Source organism: Mustela nigripes, chromosome 14 (assembly GCF_022355385.1).
Source record: "Mustela nigripes isolate SB6536 chromosome 14, MUSNIG.SB6536, whole genome shotgun sequence".
NCBI lineage: Eukaryota > Metazoa > Chordata > Mammalia > Carnivora > Mustelidae > Mustela > Mustela nigripes.
Genome location: NC_081570.1, coordinates 14,538,206 through 14,558,042, shown reverse-complemented (window position 1 = coordinate 14,558,042; position 19,837 = coordinate 14,538,206). Strand labels below are relative to the sequence as shown.

The following is a 19,837-nucleotide window of genomic DNA, read 5'->3' as shown; positions in this document are numbered from 1 at the left end:
TTTCTTTTTAGAGTTTGGCCCCTTGGATTCATCTAGACTGCGGGTTGACAAATGATGGCGTGGCCAGTTTGGCCTGTAAGCCAAAAGTGGTTTTCATGTTTTTAAATAGTTGAAGCAAATTTTAAAAAGAGTATTTAGTGACACATGAATTCATCTCTCGGTATATTTACGTATTTCAAACTGCTTTTGTGCTCTAACAACAGTGGAGTAGCTGTGACATGGGCGCTCCGTAGAAAGTCTGCCAGCTTCTCCAGCTCCGCTCTAGTCCAGTTTCTCCCAGCACAGGTGAGAGAACCTCATGCAGGTTACACGATGCACCTGAAATCGCACAGCTAGGGTGAGTTAGTGGCCGCAGACCGTGAACTTCGCCACTGGCTCTTCCTTCCATTTGCCAAACCAGAGGCCTTCTCCAGTGCTGACCAGCCTCTCCGCGCCATCCTCCACGTGCCGCCCACCCTCGCGCATGGGAGCCCACCCCTCCCTGCAGCACTCACAGACCAGTACCACACAGATAGTGCTAAGTTCTTTAGTAATACGCCAGTTAGAGCGGAGCCCTCATGGGGCCGCTCTCCAGGAGCAGAGGAGCAGGGCTGCCTGGCACAGTGCCTCGTACTCCAGGTTGGCCAGAAATAACATCTTCATCTTGGTCTCCACGCAGCTCTTCTCTGTGCGCCGGTCGGCCAGCAGGGTGGCGGCTGACTGCTGGAGGAGCCAGCCGATCATCTTGTCTAGTTTCAGATTCCTCAGCGCTAGAGTATGTTCACCCCAGAGGCTTAAATGAAGTATGTTAGCAGCTACTCGGGCAGATGGTCTCTGCAACAGGCAGGGAAGCGGAAGCTTAGAACATCGTTGGCAAAGCATTCCACCCACCACCTGATATGTTAGCGAATTCTTATTTTAGAATCTTCCCTTCTCTGGCCCCAAAACCAAATTCTTGTTCACCCCTTTGTCTCTCCTTCCTAGAATACCATTCACTCACCAGACACCTGCTGGCTGCTCTCTACCCCTGTTCCAGGCTTTCCAGGGGCCTACCCGTGCCCTGTGCAATCTGCATTGTTGAAACAGCCGCCCCAACAAGGAAGGCCCACAAACCACCTGGATCCTAGCACTCTCTGGAGTGAGGGGTCCTCTCCTTGCCGGTAACTGGCAGCAGTGAGCACAGGCTGTGGCCCTGACAGCATGCTGCCCAGTGGGAGGAAGTGGCAGAACAGTAGCTTGAACCCAATCTGCCTTTGTGCCCTTCCACGAGGCACTCCAGCTGAACTGGGCCTACGGTGCCCAATCACGACTTCAAATATTCTAGCCTGTAAGTTCCCTAATTGATTTTGGAAATCTGCTCTTGGGAGAGGTCTTCACATCTGTCTCATTAGGTGTCAACTGTTGTATAAACTACAACTCCATTATATATTTCTTAAAAATATTATCTTCTAAGTAACTTAAGCCACTACAGCCAAGAAGAGAAGAGCTGCGATGCTGGAATTCGCATTTGGTGGCCGGCTCCCCTACTCGTGATAATACTAAAGTTTGTTCTCCTGTACTTGGCCTTTATCTTTCTAAGAGGAGCTGTCACTCCAGTCTTGCCCAAACCTGATCTTTACTCTGGAACATAAACTTCCACACTCCCTGCAAACCCTGGGGACAGCCTCACCTTGCCGGCCTCTCGCTGGAGCAGTGACCTCACCAACTGTCTTGCATCCAGAGGCACGGACTTGGGCAGCTCGGGCAGCTGAGCCTCCTGGTAACTGCGGCTTTCAAGGTGGGCCCCGCCCTGGCCATAAAAGGGATTAGAGAGCCCGAAGATTTCGTAGGCAAGTGCACCAACGGCCCAGGCATCAGCCTTGCTGTAGTCGATCACAGCCTTGGGTCCAGGGCAGGCGGTAGACACCTGTTTAGAAAGCAACGGGTGAGTTGCTGGTATTTTTTTTTTAAGAGTTTATTTATTTGATTGACAGAGATCACAAGTAGGCAGAGAGTGAGAGGGAAGCAGGCTCCCCGCTGAGCAGAGCCTGATGCGGGGCTTGATCCTAGGACCCTGAGATCATGACTGGAGCCAAAGGCAGAGGCTTTAATCCACTGAGCCACCCAGGCGCCCCGCTGCTGGCATTTCTAACACATAGCACCTGACTCATGGGCTAATCTGAACTCTGTCCCAAGGAACCCAGAATTTGAGTGAGTCGTGGCTCAGACCCAGAAGAATCTTCTTTGGTTGCCTACTTTATGCTGACAAAACACACATCTCCTGCAAACATTAGGGAGGGCCAGACTAACACACAGGGGAAAGGGACTTGTGCCAAATTAAGGGTCAGAAAAGCGAGGTGTCGGGTGGGTAATGAGGCAGCGAGTCTCGTCCTCTCGGTCAGCGGTACAGGATGGAGACGTCTGCTGGGCACAGGACACGTTCCACAAGACTCACCTCTGGAGCCATCAGGCAGCCGTTTCCACCCCGATCCACATACCAGCTGGTGAAAGGCAGCTGCAGGCCGGTGCGCTCGTCAGCCAGGCAGCAACCGAAGTCTGTGATCACCAGCCAGGGGCAGCCGTCTGGGGAGGGGACAGGCAGAGGTGAGTGGTTCTCTCCTGAGGGGCCTTCGTAGGTGCCCTACCACAGACACCAAGACGTGGGTCAGGGGCTAACAGGGACACGGCATCGGCCCAGGAGTGCGGGCCAGTGAGGCCCGGCTGGGTGGCCACTCAGCAGGGCACTCAATGGGAGGCCGGCTACAGGAGCCCAAAGATGTCTCCTAGGAAACCAAAGCTCTCAAGCAAAGAACTAGATGAAAGTTGGGCTCAACGTAACTGATCAAGTAATCGGAGCTGTCCCAAGACTGAAGGAGCTGCTCCCGGTTTACTCAGCAGATGGCGCTTAGCTCTGATGCCCCAAAGATCTTTGATCTGAACTTGAAACCCCGTGCTTGCTTTGGCAGCACATATACTAAAATTGAACTTGAAACCCCAAGTCCAAACCTAAGAAATGGGTATGTTGGGGTTTAGTTATTTGTAAAAGGAATCACACAGACTTCCTTCAAGAAGCTAGTTCCTCTAGCAATTTAATGGCCCGTTACTTCAAGTCTTCCAGCTCAAAATGTACCCGCCCTCCGGCTGTCCTTCACAGGCTAAGTGGCCACCAGCCTCCACTTCAGTGCTTCCTGTGTGAGGAACTGGGAGCTCACTGTTTCCAGGGGCCGCTGGGCTTACATTCGGACAGCTCCCACTGTCTGAAAATTCTTTGTTCTGCTGAGCTAAATCTACCTCTCTTTTCTTTGAGAAAACTTCCGCCACTGAGGTTTTTGTTCTGTAAGTGGGCAACAGAAGGAACTGGGGGACTATTAACCATCATTTCAAAAGCCCCACAAAGAGAAGAAAGCCTCCATTTTGAAGGAAAGATTGCTCATCTCTTGGGTACAGAGCTAAATTAAGACACAACTTATAGTAGGGCATAAAACCCAAAAGGACTGAAGGGGGTCCTAAGTGTCTGCAGAGCTGAAATCTGGTGCCCCTGGAGATCTGGGAAGGTGCGGCCAGGACCCACCTGCATCCAACTCCACGAGGATGTTGTCAGATTTTAAGTCTCTGTGCGCAACACCCTGTTGAACCAGATGATCCACGGCCTCCAACAGCTGCAAGATCATCACGGTGGCGAGGCGGGGGCTTGGGGTGTGCTCACGAAGGTACTGGCGCAGCGTACAGGGGTAGCTGGTGGACAGGGTGACAGGGTCTCTGGCTGTCGCACATCAGTGGTCCCCCCAACATCTTATTTACTATTAGGATGATGGCCCTTCCTCTTCTTGGAGTTTTTTGTTCTTCTTCCCCCCCACCCCAGTATTGTTACCACCCATTATCCTGAAGTCAGGGAGGGAGAGCTGGGGCGGAAGTAATGGTACAGATACTCCTTCCTCACACCAGTGACAGCCGTGCCAGGAGGTGCAGGGGGTTAGGGAGGAGAACTGTTTTTACACAACTGGTAAGGCAAGCCATAGAGAGGGGCAAGAGTCGAATGGACTAAAAACACTGGTGAGAACGAGGTTCTGAATGAAGAGGAGACTCCATTTTCATGAAAAGTCACCCCAAAGGAACCCCGCCTTCTGAGATACTATGCCTTCAGCATGGGTGAGGGCCCCCCTCTTTGCCACCCGGGGGCTCCAGGTGCACAGAGGCATGACCAGCTCCTACTTACTTCTTCATAACAAGGAAGAGCGTCCGCCCGTGGCCCAGGCCTTCGGGGTGAAGGCGTGGGGGCAGCACATCGGGGTAATCAACCAGGGCGCCTGGCAGCAGTGGTACAGAAGAGGTGAAGGCACGGAAGACCCGGATGATGTTGGGGTGAGGGGCCAGTTGCTTTGGACCTCCCTTGGACCTTCTATTTCGGCCAAATGGGACAAATATAGGAATCCAGTATCAGACAAACCGGTTGGAAAGATAATCATGCTATGATAAATACTGACATTCACCCATTTTTTAATTTATCAAATATGTACTGTAGATCTGCTGTGTGTTGGGTACAGAACCTGGGGTTAAAGTGAAAAAATAAACCCATAAATATGACTTGTCACATCTGATGACTCCCCTGGTTGGTCCATCTGTCCATCTGTCAATCCCATGCAGCAGAATACAGTGGTTAAGAGACTGGAATCATGACTATATGGTTTGAATTCTAGGTCCGCTACTGTAAGCCTTTGGCCAGGTTCCTTCTCTAGGCTCAGTCTCAATTGCCAAAGGGAATAAGGTAGTAACGTTAAGTTGTAAGGTTAATGCTTATATAAAGGACCTAGAATCTCTGATGGCAGATTCTCTGATGGCACTTTAAGGAGCATAACCCTTAAAGTGCAGTATGAGCTCAAACCTTTGTTGAGGGGCACCTGGGTGGCTCAGTTAGTTAAGCATCTGCCTTCGGCTCAGGTCATGATCCTGGGATTCTGGGATGGAGCCCCACATCAGGCTCCCTACTCAGCGGGGTGTCTGCTTCTTCCTCTCCCTCTGCCTCTACCCCTCCCCCTGCTCTTTCATGCGTTCTCTCTCTCTCTCAAATCTTTTAAAATACCCCACAAAACCTTTGCTAAGTGAATGAACAGACACAGATGCAGTTTATAGTACAGAAGTCACCTGCCTGCCCACCTGTCCCCCTCGGGGAGCCCCCCGCTCACAGCCCTGCTCAGCGGCACAGTGGCTGTGTTCTGGATGGCGTGAGTCAGCCTGCTAGGTCTGGGCCCCACCCCTCAGCCAGTACTCTCACAGGGTGGGCTCCTAGCTTCGGGGCAAGGAGCCTGCAGTCACATCCGAGACACAAATGGTTGGTGGGCAAAGGGATGAGGGCCAGTTCATTTCTCTTTTTGAGGCGCACTAGTGAAAAAAACATGGTTGTAACTAGTAACGAAGCAGTCAGCAGTGGAGCCGAAGGTGAAGGATGCCATGAGGCCTGACCGGGGCCACGGGAAGTCAGAGATGTAGAAACCAAAGGCACACAGACACCGAAGAACGTGGGGTAAGAAATAAGGACACTGGGGGCCACCTGGGTGGCTCAGTGGGTTGGGCCTGTGCCTTAGGCTCAGATCATGATCTCAGGGTCCTGGGACTGAGGCCCGCATCAAGCTCTCTGCTCAGCGGGGAGCCCGCTTCCCCCCTCTCTCTGCCTCTCTGCCTCCTTGTGCTCTCTGTCAATATAGATAAAATAGATAAAGTCTTAAAATAATAGATAAATAGATAAAAATAGATAAATATATAGAATCTTAAAACAATTTAAGAAAAGAAATAAGGACACTGGGGTGGCAGAAAGCAGAGAATGGAGCTGAAGCCCAGAGACAGGAAGCCAACACTAAGGGAGCAGGATGCCGGCTCCCGTCTTAAGATCGGCCTCAGTTCCGGAGCTGTGGAGTCTGTCCACGTGCAGCCTACTGCTTTCTCCTGAGTCCATCTGAGAGCAGCTCTGTAAGTAATCAAGGGAGTTAAACCGTTGTTCCTAGCCTGCGGCCACTGGGGCTAGTGGGAGAATTGGGATCACAGCTCAAGGCTGTTCATGTCACAGTGGGAAAGCTCAGCCCAGTTGTCGTGGGAGCCCAAGGGCAGAGTGGCGGTGGAGGTACGTGTGCATGTGGGTGTGTTTGAATGGACGCATGGAGTGGGACAGGAGGCTGCGGGGAGGGCCGCCCGAGGAGAGCTAACTGTATAGCAGACAGGCATGCAGGAGTTGGTGTGTTTGTCCAGGGCGGTATGGATTCAGTCTGGTGGAGCACAGGGTGTAAACGGGACAAGATCAGAGATCAGGTGGGACCGGCAGGAGGAGCAGATGACAAGGGCTGAGCCTGACATCCCTAGATGGGCAGAGAGGGTGGACAGAAACACGCCCAGAGAGCTCTCAGGGTCTGAGTCACTGACGTCATCAGTACCTTAGGTAACAGACCTTCTCTCAAATTCATGGAATCATTTGATGAACATTTACTGAGCTGTAGGGATAGAAAAGTCCTGCCCTCAGAGGGCTCACAGTACAACGGGAGAGACAGAGCTAAGATTTAAGGTCAGATGGTGAGAAATGCTATGAAAAAACAGAAAGCAGGCTAAGGGCCCGGAGGCCGACAGGGGGCACTTCAGGTGGGAGGACTGTGCAGCCTCAGCCGCAGACGTCAGCAGGCCCAAGTGAGCAACAGAACCGCCTGAGGAAAACCGCCTGAGGAAAAGCAGCAGTCCTTCCCTACAAAGGACTAAGGAGAGGAGAGGACACCAAGCCCATCAAGCAGCCGCTTCTGCTGGCCCGCATGGCCCCTCGGGCACACGGGGGCCTTCCAGACCATGGGAGGGGCTTTCCACGTGCTCTCGCAAGTCCCTGCGTCTGCCCCCTGCTTCTGACAGCACTGCGGCTATAACCCAAGCAGCCAAGACGCAGCTCTTCGCAGGGTCTGCAAGCAGGAAAGCGAGCACACCGCCTGCTACAGAGCTGGGAGCGCGGGCTGCCACCCACCCCTCTTCCCTCTGTGGAGAAGGCCTCTCTGGCTACTCTGGCTACTTCTTTGCCAGCGAGAAGGCCTGGCTAGTTCTCTGCTTACTCATCTTCAAAAGGCACCACGGATGGTCCCTTCGAGAGGCCTTTCCAAATGGGCTCCCCTCAGCACCTGAGCGTCCATGATTCTAGCACTTCCTACCCTGACCTCTGCTCCCGACTCGTTGTTTCCTCTGCCACACACACAACTCTTGGGGAACAGGCCGCATTTTTTTAAAGCTCCTGGCCCTGCCAAGACTGGAATCACTTACCGTCTATTACACGTCCGCCGGACACCGCTCTGAGTACACAGGTGAGGATTTTGCTAAGAACTCACAGCCAGTCTGGTCGGCAGATGAGTGCTTACCTGTAAGTGACCGCTCCATACTCCCCGGCCAAGGCCACTCGACTAGCTGGGACTAGCTCCTGGCTCATGGTACTAAAGATGGCCTCACTGGAGGAGCCCGCCTGGAACACAGTCATGAATTCGGAGTTACACACACCTGAGCGTGTCCATGTCCTCCATGCAATCTGGATAGACAGCTACTGCCTGGAATTATTTGAGGTTTTTAAAAAAGATTTTATTTTTAAGTAATCTCTACACCAATGTGGGGCTTGAACTCACAACCCCAAGATTGAGAGTTGCACGCTCCACTGACTGAGCCAGCCAGGCGCTTCCAGAATTGGTTCTGATATTCAAGTTAGGATAAACTCCCTGGGGGTACCCGGGTGGCATCATGTGAGAGCTGGTTAGAAAGGCAGAATCCCAGCCTCCACCCCAGGCCCGATGACCAGAATCTGCCTTTTAACCGGATCCTCAGGTGACTGGCAGACAGGACAATCTGAGTGCTTCCAACTCTTACATGAGTGGGCAAGGAAGCCTAAACATACATACAGGTGCCTGGGCTGTGGTGAGCCCGCCTGCCTGCCTCCTGGGAAAAAGCACTGGCAGGTCCACCAAGATTGGGGCTTTTTTTTTTTTTTTTAAAGATTTAATTTATTTATTTGAGAGAGAGATCACAAGCAGGGGGAGGAGCAAAGGGAGAAGCAGACTCTCCCACTGAGCAGGGAGCCCAATGTGAGGCTTGATCCCAGAACCCACGGTTCACAACCTGAGCAGAGGGCAGACGCTTAACTGACTGAGTCACCCAGGTACCCCTGGTGTTTTGAGAAATGCCCAAGTTAGAGATGAAAGGCCCCCTCCTTACCGAGATATTCCACATCATCTTGATGGCCAAGGGAAAGGCGGGGGGTGAGGCTGGCTCCTCTTCTCGTGGAATGACATCTGGGTCTCTGTCTGGAAGAGGCCTGACGCTCTTCACCACCTCCAGGCTCTGGGGCAGCACAGGCATGGTGGCTTCATACACAGCAGCGCTGCACCCCTTGCCAATGGATTGCCCTATCAGATACTCCTCCAGCCGGAAGCCCTGCCAGCGTCGGGTGTCCAGAGGGTCAGGCAGCAGCTTGTTTTTCTGGGTAAAAATTGCCTGTGAGGAACAAAACACGCACCATGAGCCAGGATGCCTAGTAAGGCCCAAGTGAAGGGCGGGGGGGGGGGGGGGGGGGACAGGCAGAGCCAGGCATGGTCTTCACTGCTCATCCGGGGCTTAGGCCAAGTTCCCTTTCTCTCCCATCATTCAGAATAATTTTTTCTCAAACTCTGTGCCTTCACTGCAATCAGAGACCGCTGAGCATGGAACCTGCGTTAGTTAAGAGGTCAAAACGTCTCCCTGCTGCGGCTGGCACGCCTTGTCTGTCAAGCTCCCCACACAACCCTGGAGGCTTCTGATCACAGAGACAGCTCTCTGTGCAGGCGTTGGCGGGCAGCTACGGGATGGTTCTCGGGCAGCTCTTCTCGGACCTTCAGAGGAGATCTAGGGCTGCTGTTTGGCTAAGTCTGTGTCCACCACTAAAGCCACCGTAAAAGGTTTTGGAGTCTTTGTGTGGGCCGCCAGCCTGGCACCTTGATCTGCCCGGTCATTCCATGGGCAATCAAGCAGTCCCATTTTTGGTGTCCTTGGCAGCGGACAATATCTGCCTCCTTAGGTTCCAAAACAGCTCTAGTAATACTAAAACATCTGAAGTCCACCTCAAGGTGTCTAGCTTTAGTGCGCAGGGTTTCAGAAGAAAGGGCATTTTTAGGGAATGGGAGAAAACTGGAAAGCTTAGTTTGGAGAATCATAACCAGATACTAGAGGAAACCAGAATTCAGGATCCATCCTAGTTTTAGAGGCAAACAACAAACACCCAAAGACAGTTCCTTTAACTTCCATAAATGTGTGGTTTCTCTTTCTAAAATCACCCTCATTTCCACTCAAGATAGCCAAATTAAGACTCTAGTTTTTTTTTTTTTTAAAGATTTTATTTATTTATCAGAGAGAGAGAGGGGGAGAGAGCGAGCACAGGCAGACAGAATGACAGGCAGAGGCAGAGGGAGAAGCAGGCTCCCCGCCGAGCAAGGAGCCTGATGTGGGACTCGATCCCAGCACGCTGGGATCATGACCTGAGCCGAAGGCAGCTGCTTAACCAACTGAGCCACCCAGGCGTCCCTAAGACTCTAGTTTTAACAATAACCTTGGCCTATTTATTTACATAAGTGCTGCAAGAATAAACAGTGATTGGCCATACAGGATTTGCTTTATTTTTAAACAGAAAATCTGCTTTGCCAGAACTTCCCATAAGGAATTTCAGACTGACTTTTAATAGTCTCTAAAGGCTAAGAAGCCAAGCCAAATATCTGCCATCAGACTCTGCCTGCAATACCGATAGATTTGGGTAAAATCCTCTCTTCTTGAGGTCCCCCAAATAACCCGAGGTTTCTGCACCTGCAGGAAGTGATCTTAATTCACCCAGAAAGGCTGCTGGGAACCCTATAAGCAAGGTCGTAGGCTGATTTTTCCAAGGGGCTTCACTGGCTCCATAAAATCAATCTTAGTTCCTTAAAGTTGCCTGGTCATATCAGAGTCTATGCATGTCACCCTCAAAGTGAATATTCCAGTCAAAGCCTTGATAATAAAACCAATGAATCCAATCGTGTCCTATCATAAGAACAGATTCTTACTGTACTTATGCAAATAAATATAATGCCATGAATATATAAAAATGCTCAGTGAGAGTTTCTGAATCTGGAGGGATTAGGTGGGGAGAAAAAGATAAATGTTTCATATTTGTCTACAAAGGAATATTTTACCAAATTTCTGCAAGTCAACAGCTTAGGAGAAAAACAGTTTCCTTAAGTCTGAAAAAGCAAACATTAGAGAACCAGCAACATTTCAAACAAGAGTAATCATCTTCCTCAGTTTATTCAGTCCCACTTTACTAATTCTTGTTCTGCTTGAATGCAGTTTTCCTGTTAGTTCCTAAAATTCTTACTCAGTTTGGTTTTACAATCTTAAAGGTATCAGAGACCTGTACTTGTCAAAAGTCCTTTCCACAAATTTCTTTGAAGCTGAAACATATCTGTAACAGCATCAGACTAAAACAATGACTGTAAATGACAAAGGACTAAAAATGGCCATGGTTTTTCTGTGACACACAAAACTTCAATAATTAGAATAAGTGATAATGGGGCGCCTGGGTGGCTCAGTGGGTTAAAGTCTCTGCCTTCGGCTTGGGTCATGGACCCAGGGTTTTGGGATCAAGCCCCACATCGGGCTCTCCACTCCTCAGGGAGCCTGCTTCCCTCCCCCAACACCCGCCTGCCTCTCTGCCTACTTGTGATCTCTGTCTGTCAAATAAATAAATAAATAAATCTTAAAAAAAAAAAAAAAGAGTAAGTGATGATATTATACCAGGACATAGCAAAACCTTGGGAATTTTATATAATTTCTGGAATAATTATCCTATTCGCCCACATAACATAATCTAAGGTTTGTCACCACTTGTTTGACAATGCTTTCCACGTAAGATACCAAACAAACAAGCCTTGTTAATAAAAAAGATTTCATTTAGAAGCGGAATCTTGGGAATTTGGTCAAAAATATCATAAGGTTTTACAGCACATGCCTAAATACGATTACAGATCATTACAAAGCTTAATACTTAATTATCTACTTAACCAAGGTGGCAATAAGATTCTAAAGGCAAAGAGAGCTCTCTATAGAGCAAAACTTACTCTTTTAATATTAAGACTCAACTGTGAAGTAATCAAAGACCTAATGGAGACAAAACATGGAAACTTTTCTTCTAGGAAGACTAAAGATAAAGAAAAAAGCCTTTGTTTATTTTAATTTCTTATTACGAGTAGTCTAATAACTAAGAAAATGGTCATTTTAATAGGAAAACCAAATTCTAATCTTGTACTGATGTACTTCTGAGAGTAAAACTAATTCATTCTAACAAGATGAATTTTTTAAAAAAATGTACGCAGTCCCAGGGCTCCTGGGTGGCTCAGTGGGTTAAAGCCTCTGCCCTCAGCTCAGGTCATGATCTCAGGTCCTGGGATCGAGCCCACATCACATCTGACTCTGCTCAGCAGGGAGCCTGCTTCCTCCTCTCTCTGCCTGCCTTTCTACCTACTTGTGATCTCTGTCAAATAAATAAAATCTTTAAAAAAATAAAAATTAAAATTAAAAATGTATGCAGTCCCTCTGCTGTCCTTCCCTGTCATGGCCCGTGTTGATGTACACTGAGACAGAGCCAGCCGGGGTGCTGCATGGACCTGAGCCTTTGTGGTGGGTGCTGGGATGTGCTGGCCAGAACCCCCAGCAGGAACGAAGGACCTTCAGTTGTGGGAATGTAGCCAATAGTCCTCAGCTCTCGGTGGTCACTAGAGAAGGCCCTGACTGAAGACAGCTGCCTTGCTGAGGTCATGCCCTCTTCCCAGGTGGTCTCAACCAATGACTGTTCAACAGGAGTACATAAAATCCAATTCTGGATGGTAATCCAGCTTTTGGAACTCCTCAGAGAATGGGCCGAGGCTTCTGCTGATGTTGTGTCACTGCTCGACCTTTGCCTGATTCTGTTCCCTTAACCACCTGTCTTCTCCCCAGCTGTCGATCACTCCGGAATAAACTTCTTGACTACTCTCCATAATCTTGGTCCCAACCATGCACAAAATTTCCTTCCAAAGACTCCCTTCTCACAGACCTTCTACAGCTTTTCTTCTAATATTCAGGTTTTGTCCTAAGTTTTCCCTCTTTAAATAATCGGTCACACTTCCCTTGCATACAGGGCTGTTTCTCCTAAAAGAAGCCAAAACTAACCTATATATCCTTTCAGTAATTATGTTTATATTATTCATAATACTTTGTAACACGAACCTATCTTTCAGTAAATACAGGCAGAACAAAAGTTCTACCTCTACTACTAGAAACTTTAAAAACATGTCCATTGTAATTAAGCCAACAACCTTAAATTATCTTTAATATTGAATGTTTTCCCAGATCACATGAACTTTAAAGTATTTTTCTTGGTATCAGAATGTCAAATTCTTTTTTTTTTTTTTTTTTTTTTTAGAATTTTATTTAATTGAGAGAGAGAGAGAGCACAGAGGGAGAGGAAGAAGCAGACTCCCCGCTGAGCAGGGGAGACTGAAACAGGGCTCCATTCCTGGACCCCGAGATCTGACCTGTGCTGAAAGCAGATGCTAAACCAAATGAGCCACCCAGGTACCCCCAGAATGCCCAATTCTTACAACCACTTGCCTTTACACCAAGTAAATTGAGCTCTTCTACAAATTAATTTTGGCAACATCATCCAGAGGTAGAGAAAAAAAAATCTCACGTTTACAACGTGCATACATGGACAAATACACAAACGAGATGCGAACAAAATCTTAAAGGTCCAATTTCCAAACATATGATTTATGGCTCCATTAATTGGGGATTTTTCTCCAGTCTAATGAATATTATGATCAGCAGTGTTACAAAACAAAGATTGCCCAAGTTTGGGCTGCACTGGGGAATCAAATTCACTTTCCATTTTCCAATTAGAACATGGCTGGTGTTGTCCAAAGATACCAAAACCTGCAGCAACAGAGAAACCAAATGGAGTCATGAGTGCCTCTGTGAACACGGGTTCCTCCCCTAAAGCCGGGGTTTCACCACTGAAAGGAAGGGCTCCCTAGTCAACTCTCAGACGAGCAGGCTGTGGCTCCGAGATCCACAGCAGTCCCCCTAGTTGGAGGCAACCCACCAGGAAGAGGAGAGAAGCTCACAGGGTCTTGCACACGAAATACTCACTTAGAGACACGTGTCCAAACTGAAATAAAAAACTGGTTCCTTGCTGCAAGAGTTAAATTAGGTGCCCACGGCTGACTCTGGGGACAGTCCCTAGGACAAAGAGCCTAGGTCACCACATTCCCCACACTAGCTGGGGTATAACTCCTGCTGACTTGCAGCAAAATCACAGAGACAGCAAGGTAAGGGTTTTTTTTTTTTTTTTTTTTTTTTTTTTTTTGTGGGGCCCACAAAAGAGGGGGGGGGGGGGGGGGGGGGGGGGGGGGGGAGAAGGCTCAAATCTGCCTCCCTGGGGGAGGAGAGTCAGGAGTACTTCACAGCAAGTGGAGAAAGCCTGGGTAAAAACTGCAGCTGTGTTTATTAGTGCCACTAACCCTTTGGTTACCAGTTCATGTTCACAGGTCACTCTTCCACTCAAACACCTTTTCTCCAGTACCTTGGCCTAGTGCTTCCTATTTGTGGAAGCTCACTGGGCTCTACTGTGCACTGCCCATACTCGCCTTCATGCGCCTCTCTCCAAACCTGTTTCTGTGAAGGGGTTTGGCCTGGCTCCCTACTCACCCATCAAGTCCCACCTGAAGCTCCTCCCTCCTCTAGAACCAGAAGGGACAGCCCAGCCCACAGCAACCTGACCTGGAGGATTCCTACAGCACTGGGTACCTATAAGCTAATACACCTTGTGGGAGAACTTTTAACTTAAGAAAAAAAAAAGGAAAAAAGAGAGTCAGTCTATCTTGCCTTGCCAAATAGTTTTTAAACTCCATGGAGTGGAAGCAGTGTTCTGTACGGTAATCCTTTATCAACCATGGCTTTGAGAATGAGATATATATTTTTTAAAGATTTTATTTATTCATTTGTCACAGAGATATCACAAGTAGGCAGAGAGGCAGGCAGAGAGAGAGGGGGAAGCAGGCTCCCTGCTGAGCAGAGAGCCTGATGCAGGGCTCCATCCCAGGACCCTGAGATCATGACCTGAGCTGAAGGCAGAGGCTTAAACCACTGGGCTACACAGGATGCCCCTAATTTTTAAGTTTTAATTTTGAAATAATTTAGACTCACAAGAAGTTGCAAAAAAAAAAAAATCTGCACAAAATGTCCTGTGTCCCTTCGCCTAGTTTCCTCACACTGCTATCAACTAGAGACCTTACTCGGTTTTTACCATCTTTTAAAACCTGCATTCATTCGTGTGTGTGTGCAGCTCTATGCAACTTTTTATTTTTTAAGATTTTTATTTATTTATTTGAGAGAGAATGAGTGAGAGAGAGCATGAGAGAGGAGAAGGTCGGAGGGAGAAGCAGACTCCCCAAGGAGCTGGGAGCCTGATGCGGGACTCGATCCTGGAAGTCCAGGATCATGACCTGAGCTGAAGGCAGTCGCTCAACCAACTGAGCCACCCAGGCGCCCTATGCAACTTTTTAAAAAAATATGTGACATTTAATATAATTAATTAACTGGGGGGCGCCTGGATGGTTTAGTTGGTTAACCATCTGCCTTTGGCTTGGGTCATGATTCCAGAGTCCCGGGCTCCTTGCTCAGCAGGGGCGCATGCTTCTCCCTCTGCCTGCTGCTCCCCAGCTTGTGTATGCCCTCTTTCTCTCTCAAATAAATATTAAAAAAATAATAATAAATTGACTTTAACAGCAAACAGAAATAAGAGATTCACTGGTAAGGTGCCTTGGCATTGACTGGAAATCCCCCTTCTAGGGTGCGGTGGAGAGTCATTCGCAGGGAGGCACTGTGGGTGTGGGTGTGGGGTGGGGGGAGCTGCTGACCACCCGGCACTTCAGAAGCCACATGCTGGGGAGGCCGCAGGCAATGCAAGGGCCCAAAGGCTGCAGAGCAAGCACACAGGTGAGGAACCAGGAAGCAAAAGCCCTTCCTCCTGCCATCTCTCCTGGACCCTCTACTGACAAATCTTACCCTGTCACTTAGCAAAGGAAAACATTTCAAAGGCCCAGGTCCATTTTCACAGAGCAAACAAGAAAGCTGAATTTGGAGCCGAGTCAATAAACTGGTAAGGGAGAACACGGTGGGACTCAGGGCACTGCCGGCGTTCAGTGAGCGTAGCCCAGAGATGCTGTGGCGTGCGGTGAGCTGAGCAGTCTCTTAAAGCCCCCGAACTCTTCTTTCAACCTCTCCCCAGTCCTCTCTCAGCCTGCTCTGATCCTGCCCTGGGTGCCTCCATCTTGCTAGGACCGCCAGCTCTATGCAAATGATCCCATGTACAGATTTGTGTAATCACCACCACAACCACAATCAGGATCCAGAACTGTGCCATCACTGCAGAAGAACCCCTATCCCTAACCCACCCCTGTCCTCTGGCAACACTCATCTGTTATCTGTACAGTTTTCTCATTTTAAGAATGTTACAGAAATGGAATCACACAGTATGTACCCTTTGGGGACTGACTTTTTTCACTAGGCCTAATACTCTTGAGGTTAATTTAGGTTGTTACCTGTACTGATAGTTGATTCTTGGTTATTGCTTAATATTTATGTATAGACGTACCAGTTTAACAATTCACCTGCTGAAGGAGGTTTGGGTTTTTAATATTTTGCTATTACGAATATTGTGGCTATGAACATTCACGTACAGGGTTTAAAATTATTTTTACGAATTGTGTTAAAATATACATAAAATAAAAATGACTATTTAAGTCATCTTTTAAAAATTGTTTTTTTTTTAATTAAGATTTTTTTTTTTAATTTGACAGACAGAGAGATCACAAGTAGGCAGAGAGGCAGACAGAGAGAGAGGGGGAAGCAGGCTCCCCGCTGAGCAGACAGCTCAATGCGGGGCTCGATCCCAGGACCCTGAGATCATGACCTGAGCCGAAGGCAGAGGCTTAATCCACTGAACCACCCAGGTGCCCCTATTTAAGTCATTTTTAAACGTATAGTTCAATGGCACTAAGCACATTCACACTGTTGTGCAACCAATCGCCACCATCTACCTCCATCTTCGTCTGGCAAATCTGAAACTCCATACACATTAAACACTAACTGCCCACTCCCTCCTCCCTCCAGTGCCTGGTAGCCACCATTCCACTTTCTGTTCTGTGAACCTGACTACTCTAAGTACCTCAGGTAAGTGGAATCATACAATCTCTCTCTTCTCATGACTGGCTTATTTTACTTAGCATAATGTCCTCAAAATTTCATCTATGTTGATCCGTCCGCCCATGGACATCTGGGTTCTCCTGATGATTGTGAATAATGCTGCTATAAACATGGGTCTAGAAACTTCTGCTCATGTCCCTGCTTTCAGTTCTTTGGGGGCATATAACCAAAAGTGGAACTCCTGAGTCAAACGATAATTCTATTTTTAATTTTGGGGGGAGCTGCCATACTGTTTTCCACAGCTACATCTACTGCTGACAAGGACAGCAGCTGGGGACTAGACCAGATGTCACCTGTCGCCCAGACTGGCCAGAGCTCAAACATGAGACACTCTGGTGATGAGTAAGAACTGGAACAAGGGCTGGAAACCAGGAAACATGGGAGACACTGCCCAGTCCTTAACGAGCTGTGTCCTTGGGCAAGTCACCCCATCTTCCCTGACCTCAGCCCTATGCTGTACAACCCAGGCCCTCTGCTAACTCCGTGGGCGGTTTCAGACCCCAGAACACTGACCTCCCGGGAAGAAATTGGAATTCGACCAGCAGATGGCCTTCAGACCTGAACCCCAAGAATGGCTTTTCCTGGGTCTCCAGCCTGCCGGACTACCCAGCAGATTTTGGATTTGCCAGCCTCCACAACGGCAGAGCCAATTCCTTAAAATGAATCTTTAAAATAAATAAATAAATAAATAAATAAACACATGCTATTGGTTCTGTTGGTCTGGACAAGTCTAATACATATTTTGGTTCAGCAGAAACAGGTCTTTGAGCTATTTTAGGCATTTACAAAGTCTCCCCTCCCCCATACCCAGTGACTCCCGGTAACTTCATACAGGCGCATTAAAAACTGTTAGTCCTTATGTTTGCTACGGTGGTTCATAGTTTTTACTTTGGCTTCAGCTACGTCACTAATCGGCTGAACTGCGGAGGCTCAGGTTAAAGGCACAGGCTTTGCAGAGCCAGACTTTGGGCACTGCTAATAGCTGTGCGGCTTCGAGAAAATTCCTTGACCTCTCTGAGTACTTCTCCTCATCCATAGACTGGGGATGACAACTACCTCAGGAAAGGAAGTGTTATGATTTAACTGTCATTGCATTTTAGAAAATTTACACAAAGCCATCAGCTATGCTGCAGCGGGCACTAAAATTCGCAGCATGACCTCCAGAACATGCCGTTTGAGGAAGGGCACATGGGACGTGCGGGCCCCAAACCAGGAGAGCAGTACCACTGCAAATGAACCTCAAGTGCTCAGGTCCAACGCATTTCCAGCTGGGACAGAGGCAGAGCTTGGCCCCGCGGTCCCAGGCAGCAGGGGACTCCCAGCCCCGCCTCCGCCACGCCCCTCCCCGCCCCCACACTAGCCCCGCCCCGCCCCGCCCCGGGCCGCCCCTCACCTGGATCTCCTGACAGGCCGACACCGCCCGCCGGCCCTCCGCTTGCTTCTCCTCGATGAGGCCCAGGCCCAGCCCGAAAGCCAGAAAGACGGCCCGGCCGCAAGGGCCCGCGCCGGCCCGGGCCCGCACCGCGAACTGCCGCTGGAGCCGCGCCGCCAGCCCGGCCACCGACTGCCGGAAGAAGCGGTAGCGGTCGGGAAGCCCGAGCCCCCGCCTGCGCGACTCCGCGCCGGGTCCCGCGGCCTGACCGCGGCGTTCTCCGCGACCCCAGCCCGCCGCGGGGCCCGGCCGTTCGGGCCGCCCCCAGACGTAGCCCGGACCCGGCTTGGCGGTGAAGCGCAGCAGCAGCGCTCGACCCAGCTGCAGGCCCCGGCCCAGCGCCTGTCGCACCGCCATGGTGGCACCGCGACCCGATTCCCTCCAGCCCCCTCAGGCGTCCGGGACGCTCGGCACCACAACAAACTTGGGGCAGTGCCTCTGCGCAGGCGCGGGCGCCGGGGGGCGGGGCCTCCGCTCCGGCGGTTCCCCGGCTGGGCGCGAGGGGGCGCCGTGCGCGTACCTGCGCGGCGGGTAGTTTCTCGCTTGCGCACTTTGAACCCGGCGTGGAGGGTTTAAGGGTTTCGAGTGTGGACATCTCTGCTCCTGGGCGAAATCGAGAAATTGAGAAAGGAAACTGATATTGATGGACCATTGCCCGTCGCGCCAGACTCTTTACATCTGTTAATTCATTTCATTTTCGCACAGGATGCCATTTTTATGGATAAGGAAACTGAGGCAAGGAAAGCAAGGTGACAGTCTGTCGTCACATGCGGTGTCAGAGCTGAGATGAAAGTTCACGTTGCCCCGATTGTTGAGTCCTTGCGCACTGCACTATATGGATGGAGGTTTCTGTGATTTGTCCTGCGTAACCTACCACCCCGACCTGCACCCACACAGGCAGGCTAAAGAATGTTGTTTATGAGACTCCTGCATGAATGACTTTGGGAGCCTGCTTAGTTGACTTTAGCTGGGCTCCAGGTTAGGACTGGCCCTTCTGGGGGTGACTGAGGGGCTCAGTTGTTTGATCATCTGCCATTGGGCCCAGGTCATAATCTCAGAGTCATGGAATGGAACCCCAACTTGAGCTCCCTGCTCAGTAGGAAGTCTGCGTCTCCCTCTCCCTCTGCGCTTTATTCCCCCACCCCCTGTGCTCTCTCTCACTCTCAAATAAAATCTTTTTTTTTTTTTTTTTTAAGATTTTGTTTATTTGATGGAGAGAGATCACAAGTAGGCAGAGAGGCAGGCAGAGAGAGACGAGGAAGCAGGCCCCCCAGCAAGCAGAGAGCCGGATGTGGGGCTCTATTCCAGGACTCTGAGATCATGACCTGAGCTAGAGGCAGAGACTTTAACCCGCTAAGCCACCCAGGCACCCCTCAAATAAAATCTTAAAAAAACAAAAACAAAAACTAGCTTTTCTGGTCTGGACTCCAAAGAGCTATACATCTTGCCTTATATCCCTTTTGGCTCTAGGCTGGACTGGCCCCCCAGAATGGAATCCAAGAGCGGGTTGGTCAAACACACCTAGCCCAGGCTCCTTGCTGTAAAGTCATGATAATGGAGGAATGCAGCTTGCTCCAAACTGTATGTAGGCAAACAAATGTTTAACTTCAGACTCCAATATTTGCCGAAGAAGTCTGGCCCTTATGGGACGGTGGGTAGAAGTCCCACCTGAGGGGAGGATGTTCAGCCCAGGCCCCTCAATGCAGCCTCCAGCTTGGCTGTCTCCAAGGGGCTTCCCCAGCTGATGAGGCTGGATGTTGTAAGATCCTGCAGATGTAACTTTGCCTTATTCTCCTTTACTGCTTCCTAGTACCCTTGTCTGTGTGTAGATTCCTTTGTTTTTCCCTTTCCACTTCTGTTTCTACTAGGTTTTTATAATAGCAATAAAGTGTTCCTTTCTCAAAACGGCAAGTTCAGCTATTATGGATTCCCTGAAACACCCATCCCACCCCCTCATGCCCTTAGGCTCCTCTCTACAAACCCACAGTCCTCTTCCCTTCTTAGGACCCCCCACGAGAAATCTCGCCTGAAGTCTACGTTTTTCCAATGTGTCAACTTAGGCCCCAAGACACAGAGCAGCAGGCTCCCTGCTGGCAGAGAGGCCGATGTGGGGCTCGATCCCAGGACCCTGAGATCACG

The 19,837-nt window shown here is 49.6% G+C and overlaps 1 protein-coding gene across 1 annotated transcript; it reads right to left on the bottom strand.

Annotated features, from left to right (window-relative positions):
• Window positions 1-512: 512 nt before the first annotated feature.
• On the bottom strand, window positions 513-18,134 carry PINK1 (PTEN induced kinase 1). Its single transcript, XM_059376479.1, has 8 exons — window positions 17,660-18,134; window positions 8,176-8,454; window positions 7,335-7,435; window positions 4,175-4,357; window positions 3,530-3,693; window positions 2,414-2,541; window positions 1,649-1,885; window positions 513-813 (listed from the first exon to the last, which is right to left on the bottom strand). The coding sequence occupies exons 1-8, from the start codon at window positions 18,053-18,055 to the stop codon at window positions 556-558; spliced, it is 1,746 nt and encodes a 581-aa protein (XP_059232462.1). The 5' UTR covers window positions 18,056-18,134; the 3' UTR covers window positions 513-555.
• Between the last annotated feature and the right edge of the window lie 1,703 nt (window positions 18,135-19,837).

Coding starts and splice junctions, on each gene's coding strand:
- PINK1 (XM_059376479.1), bottom strand. CDS start 18,055: ATGGCGGTGCGACAGGCGCTGGGCCGGGGCCTGCAGCTGGGTCGAGCG. Junction 8,455..17,659: donor CGGCCTGTCAGGAGATCCAG/GTGAGGGGCGGC, acceptor TGTTCCTCACAG/GCAATTTTTACCCAGAAAAA. Junction 7,436..8,175: donor AGATGATGTGGAATATCTCG/GTAAGGAGGGGG, acceptor ACTGTGTTCCAG/GCGGGCTCCTCCAGTGAGGC.